At 46.6% G+C, this 12,057-nt stretch overlaps 1 protein-coding gene across 50 annotated transcripts in view; it reads left to right on the top strand.

Moving 5' to 3' along the window:
- The window catches only part of TBC1D5 (TBC1 domain family member 5), a 562,606-nt gene extending 551,842 nt beyond the window's left edge, over nucleotides 1-10,764 (top strand). For all 50 annotated transcript variants that reach the window (XM_078354367.1, XM_078354358.1, XM_078354366.1 and 47 more), the window contains 3 exons: nucleotides 4-83; nucleotides 900-1,061; nucleotides 6,687-10,764. In XM_078354367.1, coding sequence (XP_078210493.1) covers nucleotides 4-83; nucleotides 900-1,061; nucleotides 6,687-6,980 — 536 coding nt within the window. In that variant the 3' untranslated portion in view covers nucleotides 6,981-10,764. The remainder of the gene's footprint in view (nucleotides 1-3; nucleotides 84-899; nucleotides 1,062-6,686) is intronic.
- The last annotated feature ends 1,293 nt before the right edge of the window (nucleotides 10,765-12,057 follow it).

The raw sequence follows: 12,057 nt of genomic DNA, 5'->3' as shown, positions 1-12,057 counted from the left end.
CAGTAAATATTCAAGATGTGATATTACAAGAAAATTTGGAAAAAGAAGATCAAATTCTGGTTTCTCTGGCAGGATTAAAACAGGTATGTGCATTGTTCTGGCACTATTTCTTTGTGTCCCGCCTGCTGTGGGGAGGACCCCAGGGCATGGAATACCATGATGTTAGAGCTAGCATCCCCCTACCTCTTATTTCCTCCCAGACAGAGCTCCTTCTGCATTTCCGCCTCTTTATGCCCCTGCTCCTTCTGACGATTGTATCTGACTAGCTTGCAGCTCATGCTGGTTTCCATTTCCCATACCGCCCCTTCCTCTCTTACCAAGCCCATTCTGTTTGTTCCTCACCCAAAGCTAGTATGGGTAGACCAGCATCATGTTCAGTCATTCATCCATGAATTCATGAATGTCTTTGGAGCACAAGTCATAATCAGTACCTATACCATGCCTCACACTCTCAAGGACCACATTGACCCAAGCCTTGAAGATCTAAAGGGAACATATATGTCAGTGAAAAATATGCTGTTTCCAAATGCCTACCTGCTATAAACAGTCCAGCTCACGTGGAGCCACTTTAGTGACCAAGGTGTGCAGTGGGGGTGGGTGTCCAGACAAATTTTGCCTCCTGCTTTAAGATAGCTACCAAATATGTGACTCCTATATCCCACCCAGTGAAAACCTGGCTATTAAATGACCTGACATTTTCCTTGCTCACTGTTAAGTCAGCAGCTTTGATAAAGTTTGATTTTTTTCCCCATTATTTGTTTCTTATGCTAAAACATAAATATTCATACTATAAAAAGTGATTGATGACAAGGCTAGTTTAAATGTCTAAGAGATTCAGCTAGCATCTGAAAACAAACTCGTCCATTTTTTTCATTTATTTTCTTCTTCTTTGGAACTAGATCAAAGACATTCTAAAAGGTTCCCTGCGTTTTAACCAGAGCCAGCTAGAGGCCGAAGAGAACGAACAGATCACCATTGCGGACAACCACTACTGCTCCAGCGGCCAGGGCCAAGGCCGAGGCCAAGGCCCGAGTGATGAAATGTCTGGGGCTACTAAGCAGGTACGGGAGCTCTAATGAACATGTTACATTAACTCAAAGGGAGTGCATTCACATAAGATCTTCAAAGTTAATAACATATACCCTACCAACGTGACTTCAGGTTAGCATGTGTGAAGTTCAGCTGTGCAGGCTGTGCACTCTGTGCTGCAGGGGGTGCCATTCACGATGATGATGAGGCAGGTGTCTCCTAGAGTCGTGCAGTACGTGCCCTGCAAACCTCAGTGCTGCCTGAGCCTCCTACCATGCCCATTCTGTGGGATAGGAAAGCTAGATCTCTGTCTTAGTTATCAGTCAGTTGCCTCCAGTGGATGCCTCTGTTCCCCTTTAGGAAGTACTGTCTAGGCTTTCCTAATGCTGTCTTGAGTGGATTTCACTTGGCTAGAACCTTTTTTGCAAAATTACTTTCTTGCCATCTTGGGAAGGACTTCCCATTAATGCCCATGATCTGCGCCGGAGTCTGTAAAGGGCTATAGAGTCAGTGTTTCAGGATTTGCAGGCAACATATGGTCATCTACATCACATATTCATTGTTTTTTTTCTTTGTATTTTATTTTTGTTTTTATCACACTTTCTCAGCTTGAGGGCTATGCAAAACAGGCCACAGGCTGGATTTGGCCATAGTTTGCTGACCCCTGCTCTCAGATTTCAACATTGTGTATCTATTCTAATGCAGAACCACAGAATTTCCCAGCTAGAAAGCATCTTCCTATAGCTTCCTTATGTGCTTAGTCCTGCCTGCTCATTTTACTGGTGAGAAAATGAAGGCCAGAGAGACACACAGAGGCTTTGAGGCCAGTGCTGCTTTGCCTGCCAGGCATCATGTTTTAGAAACCCTGCACCAACCCAGTAAGTTCAGCCCACCATGCTGCCTTGCTGTGCTTTATCTGATAAATTCTCAATTTTAAAATCAGCTTACAAAGTTTCGTCTTGGAAAATGAACATTAGCAAAATATTATCTAAGTCACTTTCTCAAATTGCATTCAGACACTTGTAAATTATTTTTTGTGTGATTTTAAAATAGCAAAATGACATTTGAGTGGGAATGTTTTTCAGTCTTAAGGATGCTTTTCCAAAAGAGAGAACTCCATGGTTAACTTCCTCTTGAAGCCATAGGAAACGTTCATGGAGTGCTTTGACTGTATTTGTAGCCATGTGAATGCAACTATGATGCTGCCAGTTTAATTTCATTTGTTTCTTCACAAACTCTTCTTCCCTGCACAGATGTTTTACTTTTCAATAATCATTTATTTATTCAAATATTACTGAGCGTGGGTCCAACCACAGTGCATTTTTAATTGACAATTTAAAACTTCAGCATAATTTCTTAGTTGAGTGTGTCAATGTACTACAGAAAAAGACATTTTAAAATCACTGATGAATTTGTTAAATTTAAAACTTATTATACTTTGCAGTTGTCACTAGTGGTTTCTGTATTTGTAAGAGTCTACCAGTGACCACTGCTGCCCCGGCGGACCTCTGTGTGCATATCCAAGATAAGCTAGCCACAAGACATGTCTGCCATGAATGAAACTGCCTAGGGCCTCATCACGTGCAGCATCCAGGAGACACTGCACCTCTGTGTGTGCTTCCGAGACACAGTCAGCCCTTCCTGGGCCTAAGGACCCCACAAGTGAAAATAAAATGGTTTTTCTTCTCTACCTCTTCCCTGCATGACCCCTCCCCATAGCTGTTAGCAGTTTATACAAAGCCAGTACTCCTGAAAACAATCTTACTGAAGAGAGAAATAGGGAAGCTGTGCTCTCTCCTCTCTCCAGGGAAATATTGAAATTTCTTGAGAGAATTCCTGAATTCAAGCAAGCAGGTGCATAGGGCCTTCCACTGCAAAGCCCAAGGATCCAGGCTAGGCTGCTAAGGGGCCAGGGGAGCTACCAGGCATGAGATAGCTGCCAAGTATCCACCTTCTCCCTGCAGGAGCTAACTCATCAGTGCTTGGAGCTAAGGTTTCCTTCTCACTGCTTGTGGGAGGAGGTACAGAGGGCTGTCAACAGGCTACCCCCAGGAACATGCCTCCCAAGAGAACCAAGTAGGAGTTCCGAAGGTTTCCAAGGCCTGCTGTTCCAGGAACTGGGTGTCCAAGGCAATGGGATATCATCCCCTGCCCTCATGAGCTTCCAGCTATAAAGAGCCAGGGCCTAGGGGAGCAGTGCTAGGCAGTTTCTTGACACATCAGAGATGTAAGCACAACATGTTGGGTTTGTGATGGGTTGTGCCATAGCACATTCTTAATTTAGGGATGGGTTTTCATTGCTTTCTTGGTTAATCAGTAAATAATGTCTAAAAGATAGTGCAGAAGGACCAGGATCCCCCACCTGGGGACGGATCACTCATAGCCTCCTGCTGATGCCCTTCCTCATCAGCAACTGTGAAGTGTCCTTCCTTTGCGGGAATTCACATGCCGTGCTCCTGACTGTGAGGTTGGTGTGACATGCTGTTCTGTTTGGTTTACAATCTTACCTCCAGCTCTGAAAACAGCAGTCTTGTGAAATTGTATTCTATAGAGTGAGAGGAGCCAGACGTTATCCGTCCCATCTTAGCATCTATCCTCACACATTCCTTTGGGAAGTATCTGATAAGCTAACTCGAATCAACTGCAGGAGGAGGAGGACTTTCTGGGACCCTGGATTCATTAGTCAAGCAGCCTATCACTTGCCTTTTTGCTTCTCAGGTACCCTGTTTTAATCTGCCTATTGTCTAATATTATAGCAACTAGCCACATATCTATTTAAAATTAAATTAAATGTACTAAAATTCAATAGAATTAAAAATTCAGTTCCTCAGTCACATTAGCCACTTTTCAAGTGTTTGGTACCCACCTGTGGCTAGCAGGCAGGTGGCTAGGGGCTGCTGCCTTGGGTAGCACAGATAGAGAATACTTCCATCTTCATGGAAAATGTCTGTTGAACAGTGCTGGTCTATAGTTGGGCTCACCTGCATCTACAGCCATCCTGAACTCAAGCTATGAAATGAGGTAGGTCTGGGAAGATGGCAGGAAGCGGGTAAAAGGGATATGTGTTGTTACCATCCTGGCTAGTTTTAGGCAGGACTGACAGGTAGAAAACGTTTTCTTGCATGTGTCTGCTAAAAAGAGAGGACTGACGTAGGAATTTACGAAATGTCTGTAAATGCTATAATGGTCCCAGATAGTGGTTATGGCCGCTAGGGAAGTCCATAAAGATGTCAACTCTGCATCTAGAAACAAATTCTAGGTGGGAGTTCAGAAGAGTGGGGTCTTTTGTTGTGCTTTGTGACATTGGCCAAGCTACCCGGTCTCCTATTTGGGGTTCTTTTTTTTTTTTGAGACGGAGTTTCGCTCTTGTTACCCAGGCTGGAGTGCAATGGCACGATCTCGGCTCACCGCAACCTCCGCCTCCTGGGTTCAGGCAATTCTCCTGCCTCAGCCTCCTGAGTAGCTGGGATTACAGGCATGTGCCACCGTGTCCAGCTAATTTTTTGTATTTTTAGTAGAGATGGGGTTTCACTATGTTGACCATGTTGACCAGGATCTCTTGACCTCATGATCCACCCACCTTGGCCTCCCGAAGTGCTGGGATTACAGGCGTGAGCGGGGTTCTTTTCTTGATTTGTAATGCAAAGGGGCAAGGAAGGGGTTCAGTAAAAGAAAATGGTTGCTAAGGCCCTGTCAGCTCTAACTTGCTTTGTCTAAGGCAGTCTGAGACCCTCATCTGGGAACTGGGGGAAGCATGCCAGATAACTAGAGTAATGGTAGAAACTACCTTTACTTTTAGTCATGGGCTTTGGAAAGTATTTCTCCCCTTCAGAATCTTACTGACATCTTCACTGTAAGCTAAAGGAGAATAAGTGATCTCAGTATCTCTGAAGAGGCACCACTCTAAAAAAAATAGGCCCTGCTAAACGTGCCCTTTTATTTTCAACCTAGGATAAGCTTTACCAATTAGCATTCCAGCCCTGTGTTGTGGTGAGAGGTCAAGACTTTCAGTTTCCAATGCAGTACAACTGTCCTATGAACAAAGTGCACTCTGGAAGAAGTCAAACACAGGGCCTGTGTTGATGCCCCAGCAGCTTTCAATGCACACCACATGTGTGGGGGGAGGAGAAGCCCCACCCCACAAAGGCAGCATGGCTCTGACCAGGTGTACCTTACATGGGGATAGTCATGGGAAAGAGGTTTGAGTTCTTTTCCTCCAACTCAGAAAAAAGGCAGTCCTCTCTCAAACAGCTCTGGTGCCATTTGTTATCACAGCCCCTGCTAACAGAGTGCCGTGTGCTGTGTTTTTCTTCACTTTTGAGGAGTTAACATGTTAATAGAATGTTAGCACCTTTAGAACCTGAGATGAACAACCTTAAGGCCTGTTACAGCTCTGTGATGTTAAAGGCCAATTATGTTTCTGTTCTCCAACTGAACATCCTAAAGGTCGGTGAATCATCAGAGGTGGAAGGTTTCCGAGCCATTATTTAGCCACTCGCCCCCCACATCACTGAGGAGGACATGAGATTTAGAGAGGGGCCTGTCAGTCAGGGCTTAAGGCGAGATTTCCCTCAAAGCTGATACTCAATCCCTTCTTGGCTCTGCACACAGCCCACAGAGGCCTAGGCCATGCCAGTCTGGAGGCCCAAGGACTCAGGAGACACTTCCAGTCAAGGGATTCCATATATCTCATTAGACTTGAGACCCCAGCACTAAACTTCACCCATGCTGTGGGGAGGGTAGGCAGGCAGGGTAAGGGAGGCAGGTGTGGGCACTCCATCACCTTACAGCACCACTGGGTGAGGTGTTGTTTCTGCCAGGCTGGCACTGGATGTCCTTGTGACCAAGGGACACTATGCATCCTTGTTTGACACTGTAGTTTGACACTATGACTTTGCTACCCAAAACCTTTACCTGTGTTTATGGATGCTAACTTTATTAAGTTAAAAAATTAAAAGCCACTCATACTTGCTTAGAAAAGAAAATAATTGTAGAGTATAGCAATTGCCATTTCAGTTTTCACATTTGTAGAACCTATCAGTTCCCGCCGTTGCTTCAGAAGACCCCCGTGTGCTACCCAAGATGAGCTGGCAGTGAGATCTATACGAGATGAAATACATCAGGCCTTCTGAAAGCTATCCTTCTAGCCAGTAATAAAATCACTCCAGATCTGGCAACTCACATTAGGCAGCCAGCAGCTCACATGTCATCTCACTATAGGAGGAAGACACTGTCTTTACCCCTGTTTCACAGATGAGAGTGAAGATTCAAGGAGGATGGATGATTTGCATGGCAGAGTCCCACAGGAGGCTCGTAGGGATTCTGCCTGCAACCTGTTGGCCAGCTCCTGAGCCTGGGCTCTCCCTGGCAGCACAGACACCACCTCTGTCTGAAGCTTATCAAATAGGAGCTTTACTTTGTTCCCCGAGGGAAGCCAGCATTTGGCTTCAGAGGGGCTCACAAGATGCTGCTGGCCCTGTACCACTGGTAAAAGCGTGGGCCTCAGGGAAGCTGGCCAAACACTGTGTCTTTCAAGGTCAAAGGGAGGGTGAGGTGGCCTAGCTTTCCATGGTGCGTTCCCCAGTCACAGGGCCCTCCACTCCGTTCTTTGCTGGTTTCTTCTTTCATCCATCTGTACTTCTAACTGTATGTTACAGGACTCTTCAGAAACGCCAGTGTGCACCGATAGAGGGAGTTCAGATGACTTCATCCTGATTTCCAAAGATGATGATGGGAGCAGTGCCAGGGGCTCCTTCTCTGGGCAGGCCCAGCCTCTTCGCACTCTCAGAAGCACCTCTGGGAAAAGCGAGACCCCAGCCTACTCCCCACTGGTGTTCTCAGACCCGCTGATGGGCTCAGCCTCAGCTTCCTCCAGCAACCCCAGCTCCAGCCCTGATGATGACAGCAGCAAGGACTCTGGCTTCACCATCGTGAGTCCCCTGGACATCTGACCACAGGGATGCAGCCACCCTTCAGTGGTCCCAAGCCCAGATCGAGGCTCACCCAGTGGAGACCCCTCTGAAAGCACTGCTTCCTTCCCAGCATGCATTTGGCATTGCTCCAGCCCTTTGAAACCCCTGAGAGAGAAGCATATATGGCCATAAAGCACACAGGCTTAGGTTTGCCAAATGCAGACAGGGCTTTCTGGGCCCTTACCTAAGCCCCACCCCACTCTTGCTCTGAGTTAGAGCTGAGTTATGTGCTCAGTATCATACTCACAGTTAGAAAAGACCAAATCACAATTAGAATCACTTTTCCTCTGTCCCCTTCTCCCCAACTAAGGATGTGTGACAACTCCATCAGTTATACTTGAAGGAGGAGAAATAGTTATTTTCTTATCTTCTATCCCTCAAAGCATCAGACATAGGAAAATTGGTTTATACCAAGAAAGCTTCCTCTGTGGAAATCTATATCTCAGCCTACTTTATTCCTACATTGGGAAGCCATATCACAGAGCTAAATGCAATAGAATGAACTAGAACTAGTGGATTTTAGGGCTGGAAAAAAAAACCATTACCAACCTCTCAGAGTTATAATGATCTCTGGAAACAGGGTCTAAGCTTAGGAGTCACATTTCGGTGTGAGGTAGTATTCGTTTTTTGATGTATTAAAGAGTGCATCCAGTCCTTAGGCCACATCAACTCTGGCCATCACTGTCTCTCCTTAAACTATTGCGTCTCACCTTTTAGAATCTTCCATAGCCAGAAAACAAGGTTATTATAAGCCAGTTTTTGCTGCACTGATTTCAAAAGATGTAAGAATATTACTGTCCTTGAAATGGAAAATGTAACCTTGACTTTATGGGATAAACATTTTTCAGGCAGTTTTCCAGTTAAGTTTCTCTGGTTTCAAAGCTGTATATACTTGTCAACTGAAGCAGAAAGGGAAAAACCCAAGTTCATTCCCACCCAAAGTCAGAATGCCACATTGGCCTTAAAGTAGCAGTCATAAGACTTAGAGAATTGGACCTAGAGTCCCTTCTGTGGGGAATAAGGAGACCTAGAAAACATTCCAGATGCCAAGAGGATGCAGGATTTCTACACAACCCCTTCCTTTCTTGGAAGTCCAGTGTAGGAACTGCAGGGCCTGTGCTCAGCTATGAACCCTGCATCCTGGGTGCCACTGCCAGGACCAGGTCTGACATGCCAGTGCCTCCCTGGGCTCAGCACAGATTAGAGACTCTCCCCTTGTCACTTGGCACCATGTTGGTGTGGTTAAAAAACCATGATGGGCACAGGGCATCACATGAACTGTTTTTCTCCTTAAAGATGATCCCTGGAAAGGATACTTTTCCTCTCCTTTGCCTGCGCAGGAATTCTAACAGGAATGGGTGTGGATGGCAGAGGGACACAGGGCCTGTCTCACCTCCGTCCGGGAGAGCAAACATGCCACGGATGACTGGCTCTTTGCACTTGTCCTCAGAGGATGGTGAGGCAGCTGGGCAGTGGAGGCCTTCATGGTAACAAAGGAAAACTCATTATAAAGGAACAGACACTGTTTACATCCCTCCCACTGCTAACCTTATTTCTCCATAGACAAATATGATAATTACATGATTTTTCCACCTGCCCTCCAAGACAATGGTGACTTGCTCCCAAGTCAATTACTGTGGAGAGGGTTCTAATTAGCTCTGCAATTTGTTCTTAAACTCTAGCAGGGAAATCTCCTCTTAACCACACCAACATGGAAGGTGAATAATAACACTGGGTTTGCCAGATAACAGGTAGTGTGCCTTCCACCACTGAGCAATTGCCTGGCACGTGCACACTGGAGCTCCCTGGCTTTCGGCTCTGAGTGTTCCTCTCAGCACCTCTGAGTAAGCTGCTGCCAAGCACATGTCCCCATGACAACACTTTGTAAGCTGTGGGGGCCCCCATACAGTGAGTGACCTGCAACTGTGCAGGGTTGCCATTGGTCACTTTCTCACCTTGGGCAGTGTTTTCAGTTCTAGAGTAAGAGGTGTAGAGCTGTTCCCTCCAGGGCTCTGGGACAGAGTGGAAAGGACCACAGAGCTGGCAATCCCTGGGGAGCTGGGCCCCTGTCATCTGCTGACCTTTAGTCAGCAGATTTCCTTTGCCCTAGAGCTAGAGTCATGATAGCTGAGGGTCACTGGCCCTGCAAGAGCCACTAGGCACCCACCATGTCAATAAGGCTCTTGGCTGGCTCACTGCAGTCGGCTGGGTGATTCATAGTTACAGAAAACTCCCAGCCCTGCTTTGTACTAGAGGCAGGTCCTCTCGGTTCTCTCCATCCTGTGCTCCTGTGTTGGTGGCATGTGAGGACCAATGGGTTCACTCAGAGATATTGCTTCTGTGGCCCCTACAAGCTCACCCCCTCCTTGGAGGAGAGAGACATATAAGGACAGTGGGTCACGGGCAGTACCAGCCTCAAATTCCCACGGGCTCATACTAATTGTATTACTGTCTTACGGTTTTTAAGCAATTTTTTTTATTCTTCATAGTTGAGTATTATTTGCATTTGTATTAGTTACAGTGCTATTAAAGAATGTGTTCCTTTTATTATTTTATCAGGTGCTTAGTTTAATTGCACATTTTTTAAATCCTGAATATATTTTGTTAACAAATGTGGTAATCAGTGGAACCTCTCTTACGTTTTGATTATTACAGTTAAATACATTTTGTATACATGAAGCTTAGATTAATTCCCATCATCATCTCTTTTCTTATATATGTCTGTATGTGTTTCATGCATTCCTCTTTGGTCAGATTGGAATTTGAGTTAAAATTTAGCTCTGTACATTACATGTGAGAGTTACAGACTAGCAAATCATAATGACTGACTTTGCCTTACCTTAAGTGTATGCCATGGAGTCAGACAACATGGTAAACATTTAGTTACACTGGATTCCTCTTCCAAAGCTGACCTCCTGCTAATGTTCAGTGGTGACTGCAATCTGGAAAGAAATAATATCACTGCACAATGAATGTGACTCTAAAAATAAAACAGGACCTCCCTGTGATTTGCCTTGTCTGCAGACGACGGATTGTCTCTTGTGCTGTCAGCCCTGGGGTTGCTAAGGAAGCTGCCTCAGGAGGGTTAGTTGCCTGCTCTCAACAGGAATGCCTCCTCTACTCTGTCAGAGATGCTAAATAAATATCATCAAACGCTGTGGCAGTCATGCTGGCCTCCTAATAATAACCTGTCAGAGTTGATGCACATTATTTTTGTTTTTATTTTTTTAAGAAACTGCCCCAAGGATTCATTATAGAACAGGAGTGTGTATGGAAGACTTAGCTCCCCACATAGGGTGGCCATTTTGTGGCAGCCACAACCAGTTCCATCCCTCCTTTCCTGAGGACACACACCTGGGCCCCTGGGCCCTTCCCCATTGTCAAGGAGGGGGACAGGGGAGGCTGTGAAGTGGAGTGAGGAAGCCAGATGCATTGAGGATGCACGTGGCAAGCCAGGCTTCCTTCTCTAAGGCCAGACTGCTTTCTCAGTGTTACTTTCTAAAGCTCTTTGATAGTGTTACAAAGATATGTAAAGTCCGTATAAACAGGCTTGAGACCACGTTGATGTCAAAGCTGTCAGAGTAGTTTTTCTCACAGTGGCACAGTTCATTTGATTGACGGAATATTCAGTGATGCCATTTAGGTCCTGTCACTTTTTTCTTGTCCATCTTTATGCTATAACTCAAATTGATTTAAGAAATGATTTCTCCTTTTGGCAAAGTGATCCCATTCGATATGGTTATAATAAAAGACTAATGTAAAACCGAGGCTGTAGCTTGACTTGTTTCAGGCCATGCATGGCGGCGCGAGGTGCTGACCAGGCCCGGCCCAGGGGAGTCCCTCGCAGGGCAATGTCAGGTGGGGCATGGTCAATGGGACTGTGCCCCAGACCAGAAGCAGAGGTCGGTCCAGCCTCACTGCACCACTGGGCAGGTCCTAGGCCTGGCTCAGGGCTCACACCCAACTCTGACATTCCCTTCCTCTCTAACTTGGGCTAGCTTGTTAACTTCTGGGGCCTCAGTTACTTTATCTGCAAACGGAAGCTAACAGTAGTACATAGTTCATAGAGCATGGTAAGAATTGAAGAGGATAACAATTTAAAGTACTTAGCACAGAGCCTGACATACCATGAAATACAGGACAGTTTCAAAGTTGATGCTTAATTCTGGAAGGGCCCCTGGAGGTCATTTAGTCCTACCCCAACCACTGACAGCCAGGACCTCAGAGGCTGCTGGGAGGCCCAGGGTCCACCCTGAGGCAGCCCTGCACGGCCCACTGGTCCAAGAGACCATTGGCAAGGGCTGCCCCAGTGGCTTGCTGCCCATCTCCCCACTCCACACAGCACCAGGTTTGCGCTGGTAGCCGCACTTCCACCCATCCAATGGGGATCTGATGAAAAGGCCACAGGTGAGGATGGGGGAAAAGTGAGTATACTCAAGTGACAAGCTAGGAGGGATGGGGAGGGGGATCTCTATAGCTTAGGCAGAGCCATGAAGCCAATGGCACCTTTGTGCCTGGGCCTCTTTCCCCGACCCAGCCAGCAGGTAGCTTTTCCTCTTGTAGGGCACAGTCCCTCCCCACGTTCTACCATCAAAAGGTTGGAGGGCCTGGTGCACTTCTCAGATGGCTCATGCTAGTGAGGGTGACCCCCACCTTCCTCAGATCAGCGACAGCCACACATGCACTGGCATCCCCCACGGGGCTTCAGGAGTGCCTCACCCATGTGCCTTGGGCGTGACCACTTCAGCATTTCTGAAACCTCCTCCTGCCCTCCCTGCACCTCTCCACCTGAGGTTGGGCTCCTGGCCCTAGAAAGCTGCTTTGCCAGTGAGGGAATGACACCTCCTGGGAGCACTTCTCATCCAAAGGCTGAGAAGTCAATACACAGGACACTACCCAGGACCCTACCTCCTGGCTGGAGTCACCCTGATGTGAGTACTGGCGGCTTCCCTGCAGGGTTAAGCTCTAGGTGTGCTCTTGAATCTACTCTCAGGATCAGCTTCTTGGGGAACTCAACCTAAGACACCCTAGACACCCTCCCCTTCCTGGGCCCCTT

This window comes from Callithrix jacchus, chromosome 17, assembly GCF_049354715.1.
Source record: "Callithrix jacchus isolate 240 chromosome 17, calJac240_pri, whole genome shotgun sequence".
In the NCBI taxonomy this organism is placed as follows: Eukaryota; Metazoa; Chordata; class Mammalia; order Primates; family Cebidae; genus Callithrix; species Callithrix jacchus.
Note: the sequence above shows the minus strand (reverse complement) of the source record. Positions and strands in the feature narration are given on the sequence as shown.